Source organism: Vulpes vulpes, chromosome 2 (assembly GCF_048418805.1).
Source record: "Vulpes vulpes isolate BD-2025 chromosome 2, VulVul3, whole genome shotgun sequence".
NCBI classification, from domain to species: Eukaryota; Metazoa; Chordata; class Mammalia; order Carnivora; family Canidae; genus Vulpes; species Vulpes vulpes.
In genome coordinates, this window is record NC_132781.1 from 113,510,780 (window position 1) to 113,537,273 (window position 26,494).

Here is a 26,494-nt window from a genome sequence, read left to right on the forward strand (position 1 = left end):
CAGCCTGGGGCCTGATCCTGGAGACCCAGGATCGAGTCCCACGTCGGGCTCCCTGCAGAGCCTGCTTCTCCCTCTGCCTCTATCTCTCTCTCTGTGTCTCTCGTCAATAAATAAATAAAATCTTAAAAATAAAATAAAGAAGGGCTGTTTTAGACCGAGGGTCCTTAGACTGATGGCTTTCCCCCTGCCACCCTGTTGATGCAGTTGCCCTGACCTCGGGGGTCTCCCTGCTGCCCGTTCCAAGCATTCCTCCCTCGGGGCTCCTTCACTGCACCCCTGGGCCTGAAGGCACGGCTCTGCCAGACGTGTGCGGCACCTCTCCCCTGTCGTCCTCATTTCTTTAAAGACTTCGGAGAGGGTTTTGCAGCAGAGCCTCTCTGGGGTGCTAGATCGAAGAGGAGCTCAGTCCTCCCTGGTGCGTAGAAACGCGAGGGAGGGCTTATGCCAGGCTGCCCCTCGTATGCTCGGGTTCATGAACCATGGCACGTGAATTCCATTAATGGGAAAAGGATGATGGGGGCCATCTCGTTTTTATGAGCTTTGGAGAGAATCTTGGGAGAGACACACTCGAGAGGGCAAGTCTGGTCAAACAATAAGCATAACCATAAAAATTGCAAAGCCGAGGTATGTGGAGTTCACCGTAACGACGGCTCGGTTGCTGCTGCTTGCAATCTGCTAGATAGCAACTCGCTTCTAATTCTAAACATTAAGAATTTAAGAATATAGGCAACTTTCCATTATCTGCTCTGTGAGTTATCATTCCCAAATGGCTTCTGTTCGCCGCTGATTATTCTGGCTCCCACCAGTTACTGCGGTTTTGGGGACAGCAGGATAATATTAGCATGAACTCAGTGTCATTGGTTTTGGGATGTAGGGTGGGGGGGTGCAGCATGCATCTCGAAGACAGAAACGTTTCAAAGTGATTGTCGTGTCAGATTTTTGTTTGTTCAGACTTTCCACGCCACTCTCTATTGATAAGAATAATTAAGAAGTGATTCAACTCGTTTCTTCTGTAGAGGATTTGGTAATGAGCCGCAATAAAATTGTATAGAGGCAGTATACACACACACACATACACACACACACACATAGATCCTTTGTGGGTTAGGTTGGACCTTTTTTTTAAAAAAAAAAAAAGATTTATTTATTTATTTATAGAGAGCGTGAGCGTGCGAGGGCGGGGGAAAGGCAGAAGGAGAGAGAATCCTCAAGCAGACTCTGTGCTGAGCGTGGAATCCCACACAGGGCTCGATCCTACAACCCTGAGATCATGACCTGAAATCAGGAGTCCGGTGTCTAACTGAGCCACCCAGGGGACCTGGTTAGGTTGGACTTTTAATTTTCGTGTGCCTTCCGTGAACAAGCATTTGCAAATTGCAGTATCTCAAGGAGGGAGACTGTGTAAGGAGGAGCCTAACTCCTTTCTTTCAGGGGTTAATGGTCTAATGGAAAACCAGGACCCACAGCACAGCGATGCTTCTGTGCTGCGAACCCACAGCTTTCACTAAGCTCCATCCTTCCTTGAGAAAGGCCCCCTGAGGGGTTTGTGTATAGCTCGGGTGTAAATGAAAGCGTGGGGATCTCTCAGCTTCCCTTCACTTCCTTGGACAGCCCTCTGAGTTGCCTTGTCTTAATGGTATGAAGTCAAGGGCAAGATGAAAATCTGCCTCCAGGATGGTCTCCAGCCCCACTTCTAACCAGAAGGATAATCAGATAGACTTTTACATGAATATGTCATGTTGTGTTTAACATTTAAAAAGTGGAGTAAGTTTAGAATAGTAGAGACCAGACTTAAAACTTGTTAATATTTACTGAAATGTCCTGTAGTTGCTGGTGAAATTTCTAAGTCCCAGGGATACCTGGGGGGCTCAGTGGTTGAGTGTCTGCTTTTGGCTCAGGTCGTGATCCTGGAGACCTGGGATCGAGTCCCACGTCAGGCTTCCTGCATGGAACCTGCTTCTCCCTCTGCCTGTGTCTCTGCTTCTCTCTCTGTGTCTCTCATGAATAAATAAATAAAATCTTTAAAAAAAGATTTCTGTGTCCCCTTGATTTTCCTAAAGGTACGTACATGCATACATAACTTCAGGCTGTAAAGGAGTTCAGAAAATTTAGTCATTTTGGTTGTATTTGTACAAATTGGCCCATTCACTGGACCTCACTTGTTTCTGAGCTACTAGTGATTCAGAGAGGCTGCAGGTGCATCAGTGAGAGGGTGGTGAGCAAGGCCAGGCTGGAAGCGTTCTTGTGTTATGAGTCGCACACCTTCGGAGTGTCTCTGGAATATATAGAAACCCTTTCAGAGGGCACCTGGGTGACTCACTTGGTTAAGGACCTTCCCTCGGCTCAGGTCATGATCCTGGGGTCCTGGGATCGAGTCCTGTATCGGGCTCCCTGCTTAGTGAAGAGTCTGCTTCTCCCTCTCCTGCTTCCCCTTGCTTGTGCTTGCTCTTTCTCTTTCTTTCTCTCAAATAAATAAATAAAATCTTAGAAAAGACTCCTGGGGGGGTCTCCAGGCCCAGAGAAGTTCATTCTTTGTCCTTCCCTGGGCTGGGAGCCCGTTGTGGATCCACAATGCGCACACAGACCTATCTGAATCCCAGGGCCGAGATCTTTTTCCATTTGCTTTTGTAGAGTCTTTAGAAGTAAACAAGGGTATTTAAAGGCTGAGCCCAGGAAATGTCATTGCAACAAGGAATGAGGAAATAAATCCTGAGGGTGTTAAGTATGTGCCTACCGAAATATCATACATGACCTGGAATATGTTGAGTGACCCTGCATTGCTCAGTCACTTCTGACAGAGGCTCTGTTAGATATTAGGGCGGGATGATTCTTTATTGTCATAATGAACACGTGCTCCCATTTCTTTCAAATGCTGGTATCCAGAGGCTAATGGTGCTCCCTGTGTGGAAGTAGACCCACTGGTGTAGGCCAGTAGGAGTGGCCCCGTTTTTCTTGACAGCGATTGGCTTGGGAAGATGCATGTGACCACTTTGGGTCAAGGGTGTATGAGGACGCCGGTTACATGGTTTCTAGCATAGGTGACCTGGCTTTTCATAAGAGGCATGGGGAAGAGGTGGCTCTCTCTTCTTCCTCTGTACTTCATCCCATTAGGCTGAGGATCCTGGGACCCTGCAGCCATCTGCAGGCCCTGAGGAGAGCTGCCCTATGGAAAGTGGTTCCCCCAGAGTGGTCCCTCCACTGAACGAACCTGGGCCATGTGTGACATTGTTCCCTCCTCCCTTTACCAGCAGCCTTGAGTGGAAAATTTTGTTATGGGACATAATGGATGTCCTTATGGCTCAGGCCAGTGTGAGTGGGATTTTGTGGCCTGGCTATGTCAATGTGGCCAATGGATAAGGCTTTCCTTAGGGAATGGTACCCACTGGGTGACTTGGTCTACTTGTCTCTAGGTTGGAAGTGATGGTCTTGTCTCTAGGTTGGAAGTGATAGTTTACTCCTTAAAAGTAACAAACCCTTTGCTACTAGGGTGGCAGGCAGGTTAACAAGTACCTAAGTCATTTATCATCTTTATTTTATACACAGAGTACCTGTTGTGTGACACCAGATTGTGAGTAGGGTGTGTTTGTGGTGGTTCTCTTCATCCGGCATAGCATCTTCTCATGTCAGACACCAAGTTTTCAGAGAGGTGGCCTTGGGAGGCTAAGTAACAACACTGGACCTGCAGTGTGGACTGGCACAGATGCCCAGTCAGGATCTTCAGGCCTTGTTGGGATGACATGTAGTAAATCAGAACTGAAAGGGTTGGCCTGCACGACTCATCGAACCAAGACAGGAGGGACTTCTGGGTTCACTAAATGTTGGAGACAGAGGTGCAGAGAACCAAGGGACTTTGAGGGGCTCATCAAAATTGAAGGGTGAGGAGCCCACACATGCAGGTGTCCCCTCTCCAGTGTGTCTGAATCGGGGAGACTTTGCCTTCCAGGGGGCATGTGGCAATGTTGGGAGGCATTTTGCTGGCCACAGCCAGGAGGGAGCTACCGGTGCCTTGTGGGTGGAGGCCAGAGATGCAGCCAAGAGCATTGTGTAGCACACAGAACAGCACCACCAACAAAGAATTATCCGGCCTCCAAATGCCAACAGTGCTGAGGCAGAGATTGAATACTTTTCTCCCCTGGAAACAGGTGGATGGGGAGAGGTCGAGGACAGCCAGGATTGAGGAAGGCGCTTGGGACTCTGTTATTAAGCCTGTGCCAGGCTTCCTGGCAGTTGGCACTTAAAAATGTGGGATCTTCTCCATCCCACACTGTTCAGAGGAGCGGACCGCCCTGCGCTACAGAAGCTGCTGCCTGTGTCTGCACGGGTCGGAGCACAAGATCCACCTGCTATGTGGAAGAGCGTTGCTCGCTATCCGCTCTACTTTCTATCACTGAAGAGTGGCGTCAACCCGAGTGGTGACCGTTCAGGGCCACGGTCGTATTTCCAAGACAACAGTTGGGTTGCACTTGGGGCTTCTTCAGCAGAAGGGGCACCCAGCAGTATTTTTGTCAGTCATGTTCCATCTCTGGGCTGTGAAGCTTGGATCCCCCCTGCCCCCCCCCCCCAGGAGCGGCCACCAAGCTCTTCCAGAGCCCAGGGTGCCTGGACTGCCCCCCTCCCAGCCCCCCGGAGGGTTGCTGTGGAAACGGGAAGAGATGCCCTGGCTTTATCGGGAGAGGATGAAATAAGTGTGGGAAGAGACACTGTAATCACTGTTTACCTACACACACAAAATCAGCCGTGGTTTTTTCCATGACGCTGCTGTAAGTGAGGTCGAATTCCTTGCCACTTACAAATGCTTTTATGGTGCTAAATGTTAATCAATGAAAGGCATTCTCAGTACTCCGGGTTTTTTCGTTTTTTTTTTTTTTTTTTTTTTTCAAATCTAGTGTACCACTTTTTGGATTTACTGTGAAATAGGTCTACTCTAGTTACCGGTTATAAATCTTGTGGTTCAAGTTGAAGTATATAGTACTACATTTCCTCATGACTATTTTTTAACTTGATTTACTGTATGGCTAGTAGATAAAACTGCTATTTACAGCTGTAAGTAAAGAATGGAAATGCTGATTAGGGTGCAGCGTACAGATTTTTTATTACATTTTCATTATAAATATTTCATTGGCTAAATTTAATCCAGTGCAGTGGAATTAAAATGTAATAATGCTATTGATTTAATAAATGCTGGCTTCCTAATGTCCATTTTTAGATGAAACTAAGATAATGAGAGTAATTTTCTAGTGAACATATGAGCACTAGATCTCTGGTAAAACAAAGAGGAACAAGATGATAAATTGCACTGGCTTTTTTTTTTAAGCATGTCATACCATGCTGATATAAGTAAAGGCATTAAAGCGCAGTTCATTATATATCAATTTGAACGTAATACTAATTAAAACCTTCCTTTGACTTCACTGAAGCCTATTCTTAGAAATTATGTAAATTAATCGAGGCCTTTGAAAAGATGCAGGCGCAACATTTGAGTACCCTGTGGTATGTTGGAACTGAAAAAAAATTACACTGTGCAATATTTTTGTGTAGGTATGACACACAAGAGATTTTGATGCTGGAGGTGCCTGGGTGGCTCAGTCAGTTGAGCATCCGTCTCTTAATCTCAGCTCAGGTCTAGATCTCAGGGTCATGAGTTCAAGCCCTGCACTGGGCTCCACTCTGGGCATAGAGTCTGCTTTAAAAAAAAAAAAAAAAGAGATTTCGGTGCTTAAAAAAATGTGGGGCGAGCACCAAATTGCATATCTCTTTTTTGCCCATATTCTTTTTTTTTTTTTTAAAGATTTTATTTATTTATTCATGAGAGAGAGGGAGGCAGACACAGGCAGAGGAAGAAGCAGGCTCCCTGCAGGGAACCTGATGTGGGACTAGATCCCAGGACCCCAGGATCATGATCTGAACCAAATGCAGATGCTCAACCACTGAGCCACCGAGGTGCCCATTTTATTTCATATCTACATAAGCAAAAAGGAGAAAGCAAAGAATTGAAGACCGAGGCTCGTATTGCCACCACTGCAAGACTTCCTGGAGCAATTGATTGTGGAACTTGGGTTAGGAGTCTGGTTTCTGCACTGGGAAAGGATGCACTGCTTTCCTTACATTGACATCCTCACAAAGTGCATTTTTATTGCGTTGTGTTAATTAGTTTGAACTCATTCCCTCCGTGCCGCATCCTTCATATTGTTCTATCATGTGAGACGTATTTCTCTAATGAAGCAGGGGTGGCAGGAAGCATCGACTATTTTAGGAGTCTGTGATAGCCACATAGCAAATTTTGGGGGCATAACCTGCAGCTCTTCAAGCCTCTAAAATAAATGCAGAGGGATGAGTCAGGTTCAAGTAGGAATGTGACCAATGAGGAGGACCCAAAACGATGGAACATTCCATCTTTCCCATCTTTTCTTTCTTCTGTGTCCTGATGAGTATATGCTTCATCTCCTCCTGTAGATTAATACTCAGAGTCGTTTGCCGTTTTATAAAGAACTCAGGTGCTTGCCCTGATGCTTTATCACTCTGCCAAATAAGTTTGGGATGGTGCTTACTCTTGGATGACGAATATTAAGACAGCTCTAGGCAGTGACGTTTGATTCTTCTGGAAACAGCTAGTACCTTTTCCAGGCATGGCAACTCTTTCCAGGGCAGGGATCACATCAGAGGCTGATGCTGGAAGCTGTGGGTGACCAGCGTGGGCCTGGTGCACCCCAGGGGATGCTCTGAGGTTGGCCGGTCTACCTGGCCTCTGCATCTCAGGTAAAATAAAACAAAACATCAATCAGCCAAAGCTATAAAACCAAACAACCAAAGACACTGTGGTTTGTCCGCTTTTCTTTTTCCAGCGTGACATGTTATTTATTCCTCCTTAGTCATTTTCTAACTAAATTTCAAGCTTCTCAACGTCAGGAGCCGCATCATCTTCTTGCTCTTTACTCTGTATAAATGAACGCTTAACACATAGTATTTAAAATACTACTGACAGATTGAGATTCGTGTGCACTCTGCAGCCAGGAACTAGATTAACCACGTTTATCAGATGAACCTGTCTGGGTTAACATTGATCACGTGAGAAGATAGATATTGATGAAGGATAGCTTGCTTACCAGGCCCCAGGGGCATTTTGCTGCACACGGTTCTTAAATCTTCATTGCTTAAAGAACACACGAAAGCAGTTAGTAAAAATCACCTCTTAATTTTTTGAAAACTGATGGTATATAAACATTTTAGGGGGTAAGTTTTTAGTGTCACGATTCTCTGACAGACTTTTTTCATAAGCCATTGAAAAAGTATTATGAATTAACAGCAAACATTGAAGGTTAAGTCAATGATCAGTATTTAGAGCTGATATTTTTTTAATCTGGCAACATCTGTCTTTGAAATAAAACCTTAGGAGCTTATGGGCTTCAAGAGTGTTTTCTTTTTTTTTTTTTTTTTTTTTTTAAGATTTTAGTTTATTTATTTATTTTTAAAGATTTTATTTATTTATTAATGAGAGACACAGAGAGAGAGGCAGAGACACAGGCCGAAGGAGAAGCAGGCTCCGTGCAAGGAGCCTGATGTGGGACTTGATCCCGGATCCTGGGATCAGGACCTGAGCCAAAGGCAGATGCTCAACTGCTGAGCCACCCAGGCTCCCTGGGCCGCAGTTTTATTTGTTTATTTATTTACTAATTAGCGATAATAAATAAAAGATCCTTTTTGGCCTTTGTTTCCCAGTCCAGTCTATAACCTGAAGCTCAGCATGGGTGTAGTCAGACCACTTGGATTTGAATCTGGCTTCTCTGGTGAGCTCTGTGTCCTTGCTTAGATGACTTAACCTCTCTGTGTCTTAATTTCCTTACTATAGGGTGGATACTCCCCTCCCTAGTCTGCTGCGAGAGAAAAATGATAATACAAGGAAGTGCTCACAAGTATTTACAATGTGCTAGGTTGTTACTGTTTCTCTACTTGATACCATGTGCCAAACCAGGTTATTCTCCATGCAGAGACTAAGGGAGCTCCTGGGTTCCTAGAGAGAATAAAGCTGATGGAGAACAAAAGTTGATGTATACATAATCTCTTGTACGTTGTCATGCCACTAAAAATAAGGTTCCCTGAAGAGCGATTGTTAAGGTAGGCTGCTAAGGCAGTCCTCCAATAAAATGAATGGCATTTTACTTCTGATCAATATAAAACTACTTTCAGGCAAGAATAAAATGTGTAGCAATGGATGTAGATGGGAATGACACTGCCCGCATTTCTTAAACGGAAGTTTTTCTGTAAGCAATTTAACTGGACTCTGGCACATTTAAATAAACAGTATTTCTTGAGTGTGACAGGCATATTTGTGAATGTACTGAGGATTTAGTAATCCCTCCTGATTTCAGGAATAACATCATTCTTGATCCAATAATTGTGAGGTGTGAATGATTCTCTAGAGCTTTGCAAAGGACAGAATGCATCTTTCAAACCACAGTGAATTTTCCATTATCTCTCGGTAGATAATCAGTTTTGCGAATCATCTTCAGGGGCCAGGAACCCTGTCTCTCTTTTTAACATCGAGAATGATTAGCTGGTGTTTGTGTAAATGAACGCATGTACTCTCAGTGCATTAGCAGCCCAAAGTAAATGGTCTGGGGGCGATTAAATTTGTTTTTCAATGAGTGTATCTGTACTTTTCCTCATATACTTATATATACACACACAGAGCTCAGAAAATCTGTACATTATCTTATTTGGAAATTTACTGGCATTGAATTAATTATCATAAAAAAAAACTCCATATTTTTTAGGAGTGACAGTGACTCCCTTTGCCTTTTTTTTTTTTTTTAAGTCCAGGATACTGACTTCCTGCCTTCTTTTTTTTTGAGATTTTATTTATTCATGAAAGACAGAGAGAGAGAGGCAGAGACACAGGCAGAGACACAGGCAGAGGGAGAAGCAGGCTCCATGCAGAGAGCCTGATGTGGGACTTGATCCTGGGACTCCAGGATTGTGCCCTGGGCCGAAGACAGGTGCTAAACCGCTGAGCCACCCAGGGATCCTCTCCCTTTGCTTTTTTTGATCAGCCTTAAAATGCCTAAATCCAGTATTTTAAGGCCCAGCCTCCCAAGCTAAATTCACCAGGCCATTTTCCCATAATCTTTTCTTTACCCTTCCGAGTCATGTGCTTTCCTATTCCAAATTAAGATTCACTCCTGTAAATCCTCGGGTTGACGTCATCATAGGAGTCGTGATTTTTGCATGCTGCAGTAAAGAAGTTCATTCTGGAATTTCTTCTAAGCCTGGATCTTCCATAGCTGTTGTCTTTTCCTTCTCCCTCTGATAATGTCACTGTGTGTGTGCTCTACGTCATGTAGTGCTCTGTGTGTGTGGTACCTTGGTGGTGTTTAATGTGTGCTTATTGAGTGAATGATGGACTATGGCATTGGGATGAATATCAATAAATCATCTAGTTTTGATCATTTCTTCAGCTTCATTCAATAAGCACTTGTTGGGGTCTTTATTGGAAGAAGCAAGGAACACACATAAGAGAGATCAGCCTTGGCTGAGAAGAATTGCACCGAACACATGGCTACCTGTCCTGTTTGTTGAAAGGTCTCCAGTGGCCAACTGGAGGTTTCAATGGCAAGCCTTTTTGAGCAGATACTGTTCTCTCTTGTAGTAAAAAAAAGTTTCTGACATCATCATTCATGAGGGACATAAGCATTAAAGCAGTAGGGGTACAATCATAACCAAACTCAGGATCATCATGTGTCTTTGTTCCTGGATTTTTTAAAACATTTTCATTGTATTGATTTGCCTTTGAAACAGGTGGGATTTTCTACATGGTCATTGAAGGATTGGTCTTTTTTCTTTCTTTCTTTCTTTCTTTCTTTCTTTCTTTCTTTCTTTCTTTCTTTCTTTCTAAAATACTGATTAAAGGTGAATTTAAGAAAGTGGAAGGTGGGTCTGGGAATACAGGAACATGTTGTATAGTTTCCAGGCTTGTTTCTGAAATTGAGGGTTCGAGTTTAAAAGGCTATTCTGGATAGATGTGGATTATTTGAGGCCAGAATATAAACACCTATGTTTGGATGCAGCCATGTCTCATAACATCTGGCTTCCTTTCTTAGTGTATTAAACAATAGGATTGACGAGTTTTCACATAGTTTGGAACAAAAACTGATGTTTTCCATGAGTAAGAGGTCCGTGTGCTTGCAAGTAATTGAAAGCTAGTGGAAATAGTTTAAGATGTAGGAAATTCAAGCTGTGATTGACAATGAGAAGACTCATTTGTAAACCTTTACTCTCTAAGCATTATTTTTAAATGGCTTAAAAATAGTTTAATGTCACTGAGATGAAATACTGTCAACACCATTTTAATTTCTAAAAAATATCAGTGTCGCTAATATTTTATTTTCACCTCACACATGGCCTTGTATGATTTTAATGTGAAAGGTATTTTTTATGGATAAGCAGAGAGAGACACTTGGTGGCTGACAAACAAGCACATGGCCTCTCCAGAAAAAAAGGAAGGAGAGTGTGTGATTTCTGCATGAAATTATCCCCTCTTTACCTAGAGTTTGATGATGAATACACTGAAATCATTAATGATAAACGTTGATAACACAAGCTAGCAGCTCTGAAAGGAGGTTATCCAAGGAGCAAATTGTTGCCCTGAGCCTTTATGCTTTATTTCTAAGGAAGAGCAGCCATTGCCTGGTCCCACCTGACAACTAGGAATAAGGTAAGACAGCTATTAAGGGACATCTAGTAGTGTAGGGTGCCTGGTGCCATAGAGTTTTCAACACAATGTTGGGAGCTGTGATGGAGAAATCTGGCAGGGCTTGAAGCATTGACCCAGGAGGGGTGTAGATTCGACCAAAGACTTCAAATCAGTGGTCAAGGTCCCACTGAGATCCCGTGATGTTGAAAGGGTCCGGTGGTCCTGTGTCGGTCCTGCTTAGAAAGCTGGCTCTCCTCCAAGCAGAAACAGAGGTATCTGGCGCAAAGAGTGGGCACAGAGCTGAAATCAAGGGGGGGCCGATGACGGTGGGTAGACCAGAAGCCCAGAATGTCCTCAGGCAGAAACAGAAAGGAGAAGGAAAGCAGGGGATGGATCGAAATTGCAAGGAGAGTGCTGGTGGCGGAGGCAGCCAGAAGTTACAAATTTCCTATTATTGGTGAGCCGCATCTCAAGAATGTTTAGCCTTGTAGCTGTGAGTAATGAGAGGGAACACAGCAGCAAGGAGGGACATCTGATAGCAGAGAGAAGCCCAACTTCTGTGAAAATATTACATTCGTCTGGGCCATTTATTATACAGTTGACCCTTGAACAGCATGGATTTGAACTCCACTTACACGCAGATATTTTTCGGTAGATACGGTAGCGTGCTGTAGATGTGTTCTTGTCATGATTTTCATACTAACGTTCTCTTTCCTCTTACTTTATTTTTTTATTTTTTAAAAAGATTTTATTTATTTATTCATGAGAGACACACACACAGAGAGAGAGAGAGGCAGAGAGACAAGCAGAGGGAGAAGCAGGCTCCATGCAGGGAGCCGACGTGGGACTCGATCCCAGATCCCCAGGATCACGCCCTGGACCAAAGGTGGCGCTAAACCGCTGAGCCACCCAGGCTGCCCCTCTCTGGCTTACTTTATTGTAAGAATACAGCATATAATATACACAACGTACAAAATAGGCATTAATCAACTGTTCATGGGATTGGTAAGGCTTTTCTGGTCCGTTGCAAGCTAATCTTTTGGGGGAGTCAGAAGTTACACATGGAGTCTTGACTGTGCAGGAGGTTGGCACCCCAAAGCCCTGCATTGCTCAAGGCTCAACTATAGTTACATGTGGGTCTTTATTAGTACTTGGGGCCATTTCTGTCTCTCATCAAGCAGTAGAATCATGACTGCTTAAACTTGCTGACAGTATTTGGGCAAAGTGTGTGTTGTATTATGATTTTGGAGCCATTCCTTATCTCAAAAGGGGGAAAGGTTCTTGTATGTAAAATGGGGAAAGTGGGACGCCTGGGTGGCTCAGCTCGTGATCCCAGGGTTCTGGGATCGAGTCCCATATCGGGCTCCCCCTCAGGGAGCCTGCTTCTCCCTCTGCCTGTGTCTCTGCCTCTCTCTGTGTGTCTCATGAATAAATAAATAAAATCTTTTTAAAAAGGGTGTGTTTTTGTGCAACCGACTACTGTGCCTCAGTTCCCACTGATCATGAGACATAGGGGGTGTTGATGTCTGACAGGAACTGTAACTTTTAATCTTTTCATTCAGGTGTCAGGTCTTGCTTTTGGGTGTAAGTTTCCCACTGTTGTCTCATCTCCCTGGGCACTGTGGTCGAGGCGTGTTAATATGCATTCACTCTCTGTGCTGTTTCTTCTGTTTTTTTGTTTGTTTGTTTGTTTGTTTTTCCTGAGCCAGCTTCCCAGCCACCAATAAAAAGAAATGCTGTAGAGGCATCTGGGGGGCTCAGTCAGTAAAACGTCTCCCTTTGGCTCCGGTCATGATCTCAGGGTCCTGGGATTGAGTCTCAACATCGTCAGGCTCCCTGCTTCGCTCTCCCTCTCCCTTTGTCACCTGCCCCCCGCCCCCGCCCCAGTCACTTATGCTCACCATCTCTCAAATAAATAAATAAAATCTTTTTAAAAACCCGCTGTACTGTAAGTATAAAATAATAAAATCACCTCCTGATATTCCTGAAGAATATTTCCTTGTGTTTGGTTTCCTATGCATGTGATTTTTGTAAACTGTTGGTAGTTAAGTTCTCAAGGAACTTATAAAGGCTGAGAACGGGTTAGTTCTCTCAGTGAGCTTGTGTCACATGTCCTTGCACCCTGAACACATCCTTCTTATTGGCCTGCCTGCCCCCCATCCCCAGACCCAGCATTTCTTGTGCGCGCACTGGGCATTGATACCTTTGCAGACTGTGGGGTGATGACCCGAGACGGGGTCCTTGGGGTTCTCTGGGTATCTAAAGCCTCCCCCTTGTTTGGTGAAGCAGCGCAGTGGTAGGGAGTCATGTAAGCAGTTCTCTGCTCTCGTGTCCTCCCCCCGCTACCCCGACCGGCTTTTGCAGGGGGGAGCAGCCCCAGCCTGGTGGGACTCTTCGCGATGATCCTTGGAGTCACTTGTCGAATGACATCATTGAATTAATTAAAATTCCACTTTAGATTTGCAGATAAAAGAAAGTAATAGATCCCTCGGTATTTCTGTATGTCTCGGCCAACTGATGTATTTAGAAATAGCAGGAGGTATTTGCAGCTGTTACTCCCTCAGGGACAGGCTGCAAATACGTTTATTTATCTACTAGCATTTATACAGGCTGTGAGTTACGAGATGACCTCCGTCTTTGCAAAATAAATCCTGGTATCCAGAGTCCAGCCAGCCTCATCTATTGCTGTATAGGGAAAGTGGATATTGAAATTTGTTTTCTTGGGAAAGCGGGAAGGCTCCATCTCGCACGCATAAGGTTGCTGTGAGTGGGTTATAAAACTGCCAGACACCTATTAAACAGGGGGTGTTGCTCATCTTTATTGAGCAGGAGTCGGGTTCTGATTGTGTGCAGGGCTGTTTGGGGCCTTTATGTGCACACATTCCCAAGATCGGCGGCTCTCCACCGCTGACCGATAAGCTGTGTGCTCTTGGGCTCAGGAGACAGGGATGAGCCGTATCAGCCACAGAGTCTCCTCGAAGCCCTGCGAACTAGTCCCATAGCAAGAGGCCCCATCTTCTGAAGATGCGCCTGCTGTGTGTTTCAGATGACTGATTGCCTGCATTACTCTGCTGTGCTTCAGTTATAGCACCTAGGAAGATCAAAGCAGTGCAATGTGAATTTTTTTGCTCGGTGTAAATTTAAGCATGGCCACAAAGGCGTGTTTCCTTCCCTTGGAAAAGCAATTTAGCCTGCAGAAAATAATTAAATCCACAGTATCTCGCAATAATGAGAAATTTGAAAGGGGGAGGGTTAATTATTTCAATCCGATTTTAGTTACCCAATAAAATGTTTAAGGAGAGCGTCCAGACAGGGCCCGAGTTAATTTACGATACCATGACTTTCAGTGTTTCTGTCCTTTCCCTGCAGGATCATGCAGATCTGCGAAGCCATTTCTTCACAGTTGGGATGAAGCTAGAAACAGTGAATTTGAGCGAGCCCTTTCATATCTGTCCTGCATCAGTGACCAAGGTGAGCTTCCCTCCCTTGCTCTTTACCTTCATGTCCAGCCGACTGGACGAAATGTGCTGGCGCAGGGGGTGGAGCGCAGCGGGGCAAAGCAGCCCCAGAGCAAGCACCTTCTCCTCGGGCCACGCTCTCCTAAGGGGCTCCTTTGGTCCCTGGCCCCACAGAGCCAGGCCGAGCACATGCCTCCTGTTGCGGCAGATTTGGTTCTTACGGGCTGTCGGGGCTGGTGGCCTTGAGGGACCCGGAGGGAGGTTCAGGTGCCCTGCTGACTGTACGGCCGTGAACTCCGCCGCCAGTACACGGCGCGCCTTCTTCGGTCAACCAGGGTCACATCCACACTGCCGTTTGTCCCCATCCTTGTTCACTTGGGCTGCTCTGGATTCACCTGCTGTAATTGTTGCAGTGGCAACTCGCTCCTCTTCCACAGTCATTCGTGGGATCCGCTTGTATTTTGGAAATGCCTGACAGCGGTGGAAAGCACATTCCCATCTCCAGTGTGTGTCTCCACGTCCGCTTCCTTGTTGCCCCTGGCTCTCATTCACTAAAGGGAGAGCATGCTTCTCCGTTTTGCAGATTCAAAATGAGATTACCTTTTAAGGTAAAGTCCATTTTCCTGACGGTCTGATGGTTTTTCAAGATTATAATTTCCCTCGGCTGTGCCAATCATCTAGAGGAAGTCACCTGTGGAAGTCACACCTCCAGCATGTGTCTGTACCTGAAGCATCCTCCTACAGATGGCCGGGGAAACCGAGAAACCCACCTTTCTTACCCAATGTATGCTTTAGATAATGGCCTTTTGTGTGGGAACTTAATTAACGGTCCAAAAGTCAATTCCATTTTAATTTCTTTTACCAAGGAAGACTGGATTTGTTAATACAGTGATGAGTGTTTCAGAGTCATTTTGTATGCTCTGTCTCTCTCTTTTTTTTTAATTTATGATTTGGTAAGGCTTGAGAGATACAGTGGTGATAATGTATTTCAGAGTCTGGAAAACGGCTGTAATCATGAAAGACCTTTCTCTTTTTTTCTCAATTTTTTTTCTTTAGAACATAAATTACTTTTATGTAACTGTTACAGTAATTTATTTAAAAAAATAACTGCAGCTTCAGAAAAAAATACTGACTTATGCTTTGCAGGATGGTTTTTTGGGTTGCAATTTATGTTCTTAACAGTCATAAGCCATGCACTAAAAGCCTTTTTATTTAAATTGACCTTTGGGGCTCTTCAATGTGTATTCTGGTAGGTGCACATTTTCCCAGAACTGGTGAGTGATACCTTGCTGAAGCCTGGCCAAAATTTTCCTTTATTCCAGCTGCAGCAGATACACTGATGCCAGCTGCCCATTTATCTGGATATATATTACCCTGTCCTCACTCTAAGAGGTCACGGTGTCTGCTTCACCTGGTGTTGGTATAGTAAATAGAGATGGCTGGTGGTGTCAGTAGTAGGCTGACACTCTTATGTCTATAAATAATTATAATCTATAATGTTAGAATGTGACATAGTACTTATGCTTAGTTTCAGCCCAAATATCCTTACCTTGTTGGATAGATTTCCAGTCACTATAGTTTCGTTTCCCGATACAGAATTTTCTAAGTAAGTCTTATTGAGGGTGGGGGCAGGGAGGATATTTTCTCTTAAATTTTTTAAGGTACATTTTTTTTTCACTTTATTTTTTTCTTACCCATTTTACCAAAGATAAAGCACTCAGTCTCTGTTGCACATGCACCCCTCTTTTGTCTCTTACTGGCCCTCAGTTGTCAGACCCATGGATGGCAATGTGCACTTCGATGGGCACGTCCCCAGGTCCGGACTCCCCTACATAGAGTGCAGTATCAGGATATTCTTTAATGCAGTAGGTATTTATAATTAAATATATTCCTCCCAACATCGGAGAAGGTTTTAGAATATTACGATTGAGAATATAACACTCTGCTGTTAGTACTCACTGTAATGAAAATGTCATTCTCATTTTCCTCAAGGCTTTTCTTCATGGCACACCTATTGAAGAAATAAATAAATAACATTAAAGCCCATAGACAGGAAAGCAGTTAACTATGTAGCAGACACTGAATAAAATGCCCAACATTTAGCCATTTAGCCGTACAGTGAGATTATAGATTATGGGTTTTTTTTCTTTTTCTTTCTTTTTTTTTTTTTTGGTGATCCAAAACAGTATGATACTGACAGATGATGATGACATATCATCTGTGTATGTGAAATATATCATATTATTTAGACCAAGAGTCTTGGTTCCATTTTTTCTATGGCTAGCTCTAGCCACATAGTCTTGGGCCAGTTGGTTAACTGCTCTAGGTTATAGTTCTGAGACCTGCAGGTTATGGACCCAAGAGCTCAGTGTTTCTGTACCATGTGGGATGTGACCCTCATGGATTTGAAAAAACTGATTTAGCTTTTTTCTGAAGTATGCACACACGAATGTGCATGTTAATAGGTTTTGGAGATCCCTTAGTGCCCATCGTTACGGGGTCCAGTGGTGCTAAGAGGTTCAGCCACCAGAATTCCACGTTTTTTTAATAAAGATTTTATTTATTTATTTATTTATTTATTTGAGAGAGAAAGAGAGAGAGCGCGCACACACAAGCAAGGGGAGCAACAAGCAAAGGGAGAGAGAGAAGCAGGTTCCCCACTGAACAGGGAGCCTGACATGGGGCTCAATCCCAGAACCCTGGGATCATAACCTGAGCCGAATGCAGATGCTTAACTGCCTGAACCACCTAGGCACCCCAGAATTCCACATTTTTAATATGCATCTGTGTGTGCATGCGCACACGTGTATACACACACACACAGACACACACACGCATGTGAGACTAGGTCCTGTTGGCATTTGTAGGAGCTGGTCTGGACAGTGGGAATATAGACAAAAGTCCCTGGTTTTACAAAGCTTATATTTTAATGGTGAGGGCGGGGAGACAAAGTAAGCAAATCGATACAGAATGTCCCATGTTAAACGCTAAGGGGAGAGACAGCAGGGGCGGGACAGGCGGAGGATGGAAGGCTGGAGTGTGGCAGGGGAGATGGGGTTTGAAACTGGGCTGCAGGGAAGATCTCACTGGGAAGGTGAAGTTTGATCCTTTGCTCTGTAAAGTCTGCTTCCAAAGGCAGACCTCAAGCAGTAGAATGTTAGCTATTTACTGGAATGAACATCGAGGAGAACAAAAGTGAGTGCACTCTGCAGCTTTTGCTTTTAATTTAGACTGCTTCCAGAAGATATTTTGTAAATGAAGGAACCAGGAATCACAGCCTCAATGAGAGCGTTAGGATTTCCTGAGAAACTACTGGTTTATGGCTGTTGAGCCCATAAAGTGATCTTTTTTTTCTGGCCTGTGTCACATACTAGACTCTTTAAAACCATCACGCTTTTAAGTGCCCGGGTCCATCTCGTTTTTGCATTCTGCTCTTCCCACCAGCATACCTTGTTCTGTTCCTTCACCAACGTGTTTTGTTTTTTTTTTTCCTACACGCTGTGGCTGTTTATGCAGTTCCTTTGTACAAAGCGTTTTCTGGGCCTTGTGGGAACACCTTGACTGAGTGACAAAGCAGAGACTGCCCTCCGAGGATCTGCTGGATGAGACCAATTTGGGATGAGGAGTTTTGGGACACAGGTGCAGGGCTGAAGCTTTGCGGGCACAGAACCGGAGTGGTCAGGAGAACGTTCCAGCAGCACTGACTTTCAGGATGTACCTTGAACCATGCTCTTGTGCTTTTTTGCAAGAGCCTCAGCGGGGCGGGCATATGTTCTAGGCTGGGAGGATGCTGAGCAGGGATGTATGTGCCAGGGGGAGTGATCCTCCTTGGGCTGCAGCCTGAGGTGGTTGGAGGGCTGTGATGCCGGGTGAAGCCAGAAGTCCCCAAGCCAGACGGTGGAGCTTCTCGAGTGATCTGACGTGAGGACGTGGGTCCCTGCTGTGGACACGGAGAAACCACTCACCTTTCAAGGCCCGCCTTTGCTTGGCCATAGGCCTGGGTTTGTTTCACTGTGTGAGTTTGGTTTTCTTCCAGCCTGAGCCATCAGTTTACCTCTCTAAAGCCACCAGTGTTTTCTGTGTCTACTACTCTTTTCTCTGTATCTACTCATTGGCTTGTCTTTCCATTACAGTGACCACAGGGAATCAACTCATAACATTTTTAGCAATTGGATCGATTTACTAAAGTGCCAGTTTGTGCTTGAGGAAGTACATTTATTCCATTTGGAAGCTGGAACAGCTTTTCATACTAGTTTTGCCTGAAAAATTCTAAAGGATTAACACTTGGTTCTCTGGTTGTTTTTTTTTTTTCTTCCAGGTTTTTAACAATCATTTTTTTCAAGTGACTATTGACGACCTCCGAGCAGAACCTAGTAAACTCTCGATGCTGTGCCATGCGGATTCTTTGGGAATTTTACCAGTCCAATGGTGCCTTAAAAACGGAGTCAATCTCACACCCCCCAAAGGTCTGTATTCTGTGCAAACGCACAGGGTTGGGGCGGCTCACGAGGGTGTTCTGCTGTCAATGAAGCATGCCTTGGTTGATCTCGAGCAGTTTACCTTATAAAGGATTTCGATGTTGTTGGAAAAATGTGTCCCACACGTGGCTCGACACAGGAGTCTGTCCCAGCTCCCTACCCCCACAGGGTGTGTGACTATGGGCTTTGCGAGAAGCTACTTCCGTCTTCAGCTCCTTGCTCAGTTACTGCTGATGCCTGGTGACAGAGGACATGCATCATCACTAAGTGATCAGGGCTCGACACTTAAAAGTATCTGAGAAGTGGCTTTAAAAATGCAACACGGGGCACCTGGGTGGCTCAGTCAGTTGAGCATCTGACTCTTGATCTCACGTCTCCATCTCCAGGTGGTGAGTTCAAGTCCCGTGTTGGGCTCCACACTGGGCGTGGAGCCTTCTTAAAAAAAATGCAATGAAACACTAAAGAAGCATTTCTTGCCATTTTTATTTCCAATCATTTAAGTTTCCCCCAGAGCTCAGTCACTCTCTGATAACCAAGAATTTGATGCCACAACACATTAAAATAATTAAATCGGGAGCTGGGTTGCACTAAAATTGTTTCAAGTTGGGACCCACGAACCACATTCTTGTTGGTAAGGCCGGTGCTTGGTGTGCTGTGACGTGGTTTGCTGTCCCTGACCGATCTGGTGCTCGTTCAGGGAAGACAGCAGCTGGATGGAAGGAGACGAGGTGGGAGGGAGAACAGAGGGGATGGAGTGATAGCAGAGGAGATGGGAAGGCATTAGACAGAAGAACAAACATGTGGCGGGATTTTAACAGAGACCCACAGATGACACAGGGGCTCTGTGCTGACCTTTCCAGATCGCCAGGGACTGGATAATCGGTAGCGGTCACCCTGTGGGAAGGTTGATACCCGCAGGTCAGGCTCCAGATGCCTGGTGTCAACAGATTCCAGAGGACCTGTTGTGCTGCTCTCGCCTCGCTCGTCCATCCTGTGATCCACTGGGCGCTTCTCCTCCATCCTCCCTATCCTCCCTCTGTCCACCTCCTTCCTCCTCCATGCTCATCCCCACCCGGGAGATCCCTGGGGGTATTTCCTCCTCAGCTGTTGATCCTTCCCCTTAGGGTGCTGCGGGGGCAGAAAGTGGCCTCGTTACAACGTGGTGAACTTTCACAGTCACTGTTTGCCCTGCTGTATGCATCTGACTCATTCCATCCTCAAAACGAGCACAGCCCTGGGACGAGGCTTCGTCACAGCACGGTTCTGTGACCCTCCCAAGGTCACCTGGCTGGTGAGGAGCAGGGAGGAGGTCCACCTGCTGGTGCGGTGCTACCCGGGGTGAGGACTGCAGTTCCGGAGAGCTCGCCTGAGCTTCCGGGTCGGTCCTCACAGGTGACTCTGGCCACTTCATGCTCTGGTTTTCGAGACTGTCCTGTGGGACGCCTGCCAGATTCCACGGCTGCTCTGTAGAGTCAAAGACGGACTCAAGTCTGGGTATCTCTATAGTCCTCTTCGGATGGTTCTACAGGGTTTTTTTGTTTGTTTGTTTTGTTTTGTTTTTTGTTTTTTGTTTTACATCGTGAACAATCTAGTGGTAGCAGAGCAGATCGGAGAAGTCTCTTTCTGCTGCAAAATTTAGTGATGGGTCACTTGGCTAAGTTTGAGAGTCCCGTGGACCGTCTCTCCTTCCTGACTCATTTGTGTGACTGGGTCTGCATCACTGAAGAAAGACTTCTTCTAGATATCTAAAGTGTTGCGTGGTTGGACTTTCTAAATACCTAGGTAGTAATAAGATTTACTTAAGAATTTTTTTAAAAGATTTTATTTATTCATGAGAGACACAGAGAGAGGCAGAGACACAGCAGAGGGAGAAGCAGGCTCCCCACGGGAAGCCTGATGTGAGGCTCGATCCCAGGACCCCGGGATCTCGACCTGAGCTCAAAGGCAGATGCTCAACCCCTGAGCCACCCAGGTGTCCCAATCTATGTAAGAATTTAAAGAAAAAATGAGTGTGTGAAAAGGTGGGGGAAAACAGTCATATATGCATTTCATCGGCTTCATTATTCCCTTAAGCGGAGGTTAAATGTTTTCCCGGTGTTTCTAGATTTTTAAAAAATATATTTCTTATGAACTTTAAGTGTTAGAAATATGTCTTAGAAAAGAGATTGTTGGCACAGTTTGGATATTTATTTGGAAAATGGGTGTGCCTATTTGGTTAATTGCGTTTCATGATATATGGAGAAATACAGTTGGGGAATTATAATTCTAGGGAATAATTTTTCCAAGTGCCTGCGGCTGTAACAGAGTCTTGGCTTTAATTACTGAGCTCTCGTCGTTTTGTGAGAATATGTTATATATTTAAATATATGTTATGCACATAGTAACGTATTTGTTTTTGTAATTAAAGTGAATTAAAATGGAGAGGTGGAGGTGGGGGTTTCTGTAGCGGTGATTTTATGGTTTCCTTGGGAGGTTAATTTGTTACCTGTCTTATGTGTCAGAGCAGGGCTGAGTGGGGATCATGCTGTAGAATTTTTTTAAACACCGTTCTTTGCTTTATTAATGTCTGAACATCTGCACTCTTTTTTTTTTTAAAGATCTTATTTATTCATTCATGAGAGACACAGAGAGAGAGGGAAGCAGAGACACAGGCAGAGGGAGAAACAGGCTCCATGCAGGGAGCCTGACGTGGGACTCGATCCCAGGTCTCCAGGATCAGGCCCTGGGCTGAAGGCAGCGCTAAACCACTGAGCCACCCAGGCTGCCCTATCTGCACTCTTCTTACAAAAGCTGTTTTTAGCTTAAATTGTGAGCTCTATACATAGAGCATCTTCGATTTCTTAGATGTGTTGAGAAGTGATATAAATGTTTTCTTGCATGTTTGTTTTCCATGAGCATATTACATTGCTTAGATTTCTGTTTGAACAGTAAACACCACTTACAGTCACAACGTATTGCCGATCCCTGAACGATATTATCCCAGGTGTCCCCCAGTGGGAAGCAGTGGATGAAACAAAAGATACCTGGTTTTGGGAAGTCTGGGTGTCTCAGTGGTTAAGTGTCTGCCTTTGGCCCAGGGTGTGATCCTGGAGTCCTTGGATCGAGTCCCATATCGGGCTCCCTGCATGGAGCCTGCTTCTCCCTCTGCCTGTGTCTCTGCCTCTCTCTCTCTCTCTTTTTTTTTTTAAGATTTATTTATCCATTCATGATAGACACACACACAGAGAGAGGCAGAGACACAGGCAGAGGGAGAAGCAGGCTCTATGCTGGGAGCCCAACGTGGGACTCGATCCCGGGTCTCCAGGATCACGCCTTGGGCCAAAGGCAGGCACCAAACCGCTGAGCCACCCAGGGATCCCCTGCCTCTCTCTCTCTCTCTCTCTTTCTGTGTCTCTCATGAATAAATAAATAAAATCTTTAAAAAAAAGATATCTGGTGATATAGGGGATTGGCAGAGAACATAGACTCATACTTACCTTGTTTTGACTCTATTTCTTAATTTAAAAAAATCTGTATGTGGAGTTTGGAGAAAAATAGTGCGTAAGCTAGAATGGACAGGAAGGCTTCAGTCCGTCTCTGAGAGCAAATGCTTCCCTGGTCAGCAAAGGACAGAACCGTGAACCTTGGAAGGCTTATTCCATTCGTTTAAAGCCTGCAAACAGCAGTTCAATATTATAGGCACTATAAAAAGTGATCAAGCAAGGAAATAAATCAGCTAAGCAAAGGTATCTATCGGTTATCAACCATGACTTGCTATTTTTAAGCTATTTCATTAGCCTCGTTGGCACGTAACATCAAGGATGAGTCATAGAATAAGAGGAGTAAATGGCTCCCCCAGAGGGATCTTAGTGGAAAATAGTAAATAAGCCTTTACATTTGTTGTAAATCTGTTGCGAAGTGGGTGCGCAAAGACTCAAAGTAAATCGCTAAAATAAAGCGCTGTGTCTCCACAATTTGGCCGTCTTAATAATAGGCAGATAAACTGTTAACATGATTTAAGAAGTAAAAGTGTGTTTTTCGTTATTACCAAGCTGCAAAGCCCCGATCCCCTATTTGGTACTGTCTTTTCCTAAAGCAAGACCTCATACACTGGCTGATGCACTTGCCCCGTTTTGTAATCTGTTATATTTCAGACATAGCGAAGGGGATAGAAAATAATAAATACACATGCTCTTGGACCTCCTGCCGTGATGGAACACAGTGCTGGCATTTGGCCACATTTGATTCAGATTTTTAAAAAGTGATGTAAAGCATTACAGTATATAATAGAGGACCGAGTCCCTTCTGTCTGTCTGTTCCTCACACTCCATATCTGTTCCATCGGTGGGAAGTCCCGTTGATATTTTCAGGATCTGACCGGGTGTCATCACGACCACGCTGGTCCAGGCCACCATCACATCTGTCCTAGGTTAGTGCAGTGGCCACCCTGGCTTCCTTCATGCGCTCTCAGATGAGATGGCCAGGCTGGTGGTGTTAGGATGTGCATCGCACACATCCCTGCTCTTCTCGGACTGTCCAGGGCCTGACACCTCACTCAGAGCCAAGTTCAGGTCACAGCTGACAGCGTCTCCATGGTTCCCTGTCTGGCCTCCATCCAGGCTGTCCCCAGACCCACTGGCCTCCTTGTCCTTCCTGGGGCTTGGCACTCGTCCCCCCTTGTTAGGTTGTTAGGTGGTCTGTCCTCCTCCTCCTGCCTTCCTGGGCGGTGTCTTTCTTGGCTGTCCTGTTTAGTGTGAATTAGAGATCTCTCCCCCCAACCTTTGTCTCCTCCCCTGCATGGCTTTGCAGCAGAGAACTTTCTAGCATGTCAGATACAAGTAATGTGTATTTTCCTTCTTTGTCTCTTTGCTAAAGAGAAACATCACTGAGAACAGAGCAGGGACTTTGCTCTGGTTCTCTGCTCATCATCAGCGGCTAAAATAGTGTGGCTCTTGGTCAGTACCTGTTGAGAGTTGAATGGACTCAAGTCCGGCCCTCATTCTGTGCTCCTCCCTTCCTCCCGGCCAGGTCTCCACCACCCCACCCAGGCTCCGCTGGGATAACCCGCCTTCCCAAAGATGTTCTGCTTTTACTGCTGGATGTGCAGGCTCTCAGTGTTAGCTTTCCAGCGCATCTTTTTGATATGTGCATAAACCGGATCGTGCTCTATCTTTATGTAACTTTTACACCCTCCAGCGTTTTGCAGATCTTTGTCAAGATGCTGATACATGTCGGTTATTTATTCATTTTGCTAATTGTGGGATTATGCGTTAATTCTTGAAATCTGCTTCCCATTGGGAGATGTTGAGGGTCTTTCCTGCTTTCCCTGTGGTGGATGGTACTCAAGGGTGCATCTTTGTACATGCGCCCAAAAGCGCGTGATCTCTTGGGGTGTGTACCATGAATGAGTGAGGAATTGCTGGAGCTCCATTTTGCATCATGCTCACTATTGTTATCATGCCTGGACATTGCCATTGTGAGGACCACGAGACAGGTCTCCTCGTTTTGCTTTCGTGTCCCCAGTCCCTCGTGCAGCGGAGCAGTTCGTCGAAGGCCTGTGGGCAATTTGTATTTCCTTTGCATTGTTGATTATATTATTTTGCCCTTCTGTTGATTATAGAAGCATTTATATGTTTGAATATGAATTCTTCTTTTGCACTTCACAGTATATAATAGTCTTGCCTGTGGCTTTTCGCTTCACTTTTGAATGGTATTTCATATTATATTGAAATACAAAATTGTAATGGAATCAGATACCAGTCTTTCCCATTATGATTTGTTTATGTCTTTAGAATTTTTTTTTAACTGATGTTCTGCAGTGTTTTCTTTAAAAACCTTGCAGTTTCATGTTCTGCATTTAGCCCTTTAATGTACTTGGACTCCATTTTTTGCAAGGCATGAGGAAAGAAAACAATGTTATTCAATTCTTTTGCTTAAGTTGAATTGGATTTTCAGATTCATCCTTCGTGGAAGCATCATTGATTGAATCAGAGATTTCCCCTGGGATCTGTAACGCCACCACAAAGGTACAGCAAGTCCCTTTAACGGCTGAGGACCTTAGCTACGTCATTCTAGTTCATTGGTTCATTTGTCCGTCTCTGCATAAACAACTTCACTTTTGTTAAAAACTGATTTCACTTTATGTCTTGATATGCATCAGGTGAATCCTTCCACTTTTCCTCCTTTTCAGAATTGTCTTGGTTGCTTTTGGCAGGTTACTGTCGTGCATGAATTTTGGAATCAGTTTGGGAGACAGTATGCAAAACCCCATTGGATTTTCACAGATAATGCATTAGACTTAATTAATTTAGAAAAATTGACATATTATTATAGCATCTTTTATAACTTTCGGTCTACTGGTAGAATTTTTCCAGGCACATTGTCCTTTTGCTTGCTGTCATGAATGGCTTTCTTTTTTATTACTATTCATTTAATTTTTTTACTGGCTATGGCCAGTATAATAGAATACCACTGGTTTTTGCATGTTTATTTCCAGCTGCCTTGCTAAGCAGTGTGTCTCCAGAACAGTTTGTGTAAGATATGGATGACCCGACTCTTGAAGGTTTGGTAAAACTAGCTTGTAAAACCATCTGGGGCTGCTGTTTCAGTTTGTCTTCTGTTGACTATGAATTTATTTCCTTGAATGTTTGTTCATTTAGTCATGGTTACCACTTCTGTTTGAGACAGTTTGGGTAATGTATGTATGTTTACGGAATTATCTGTTTTAGCTGTGCTTTCAAATGAACTGTCAGAGTGTTCTCTTAGGTCAAACTTATTAATTGAATTGTTCCACCATTAGATATTCACTCTCTATTTTTGTTTGTTCTGTAATTTGCTAGAAGGTACATCATAATATTATGAGACTGAGGATCTGTCAGTTTCTGTGTGTGTGTGTGTGTGTCTGTGTGTGTCTGTGTGTGAAGCATGCAGGGTGTTCAGGTTCGGGACTGTTGGAGCTTGCTGGTGTTAACCCTCTTTATCCCTAGCCAGTCATTTTGTTTTAAAGCCTTTTCTTGTCTGAGTCTCATGTTTATTTGTTTCCTTATGCAGGTTGTGATTTTTCATTGTGCACTAATTTTCAGTGGTGGTTGTTATTTCTGTGGGATTTCCGTAATCCTTAGAGTGAAGTACTTCCTTCCATCTAGCTATTTATTAGGGTCTACCCAGTGTTCTAGGATTTTTGCAAGTCCTAGGGTATTTATATATCACTGTCTTTATCTCCCCACTAGAAAGTAAGGATTTTTTAGGGGCACCAGGGTGGCTCAATGGTTGAGCGTATGGCTTCGGCTCAGGGCGTGATTCTGGAGTCCCGGGATTGAGTCCTGCATCGGATTCCCCGCAGGGAGCCTGCTTCTCCCTCTGCCTCTGCCTCTGTCTCTTATGAATAAATAAATAAATAAAATCTTTTTTTAAAAAAGTAAGGATATTAAAAATCACTTTTATTCACTTCTGTATCCCCAGCACCTAAAACGGTGCCCGGTACATGTAGCTGTCCCTGGATATTCAAGGAATGAACGAATATCACATTAATTTCTCAGCCTGTACCATACAGAGTTGTATAATTGTGCAGCATCCCTACATGTGCCCCTGGCTTGGTGGAGCACAGGTCTCCACTCTTTCCCTCCTTGACCAGAGCCCTGGGCAGGGACCAGTCAGGTCTGCACCTCCTCTCTTTCAATGAATTAAGTGTGTCTGGTTCCGTTTCTGCAGACCCAGCATCCGACTGAGACCAGGCATTATAGGACAGTCACAGACCCCGATGTTCCTTTCTCTTGACCCCATGGCTGTGTTCTGCTCCACGTGGGCTCCAGATGTTCTCTGGGCTGGTCAGCTCTGCCTTTGTGTCCCAGTTGGGTTTTTGGCATCTAGAGATTTCCTTCTCTTTTGAGTTT

General features: G+C 44.5%; 1 protein-coding gene across 6 annotated transcripts in view; it reads left to right on the forward strand.

Annotated features, from left to right (window-relative positions):
- SFMBT2 (Scm like with four mbt domains 2) overlaps window positions 1-26,494 on the forward strand; it is a 216,808-nt gene that overhangs the window by 125,672 nt on the left and 64,642 nt on the right. For all 6 annotated transcript variants that reach the window (XM_072749599.1, XM_072749597.1, XM_072749602.1 and 3 more), the window contains 2 exons: window positions 14,057-14,158; window positions 18,464-18,611. In XM_072749599.1, coding sequence (XP_072605700.1) covers window positions 14,057-14,158; window positions 18,464-18,611 — 250 coding nt within the window. The remainder of the gene's footprint in view (window positions 1-14,056; window positions 14,159-18,463; window positions 18,612-26,494) is intronic.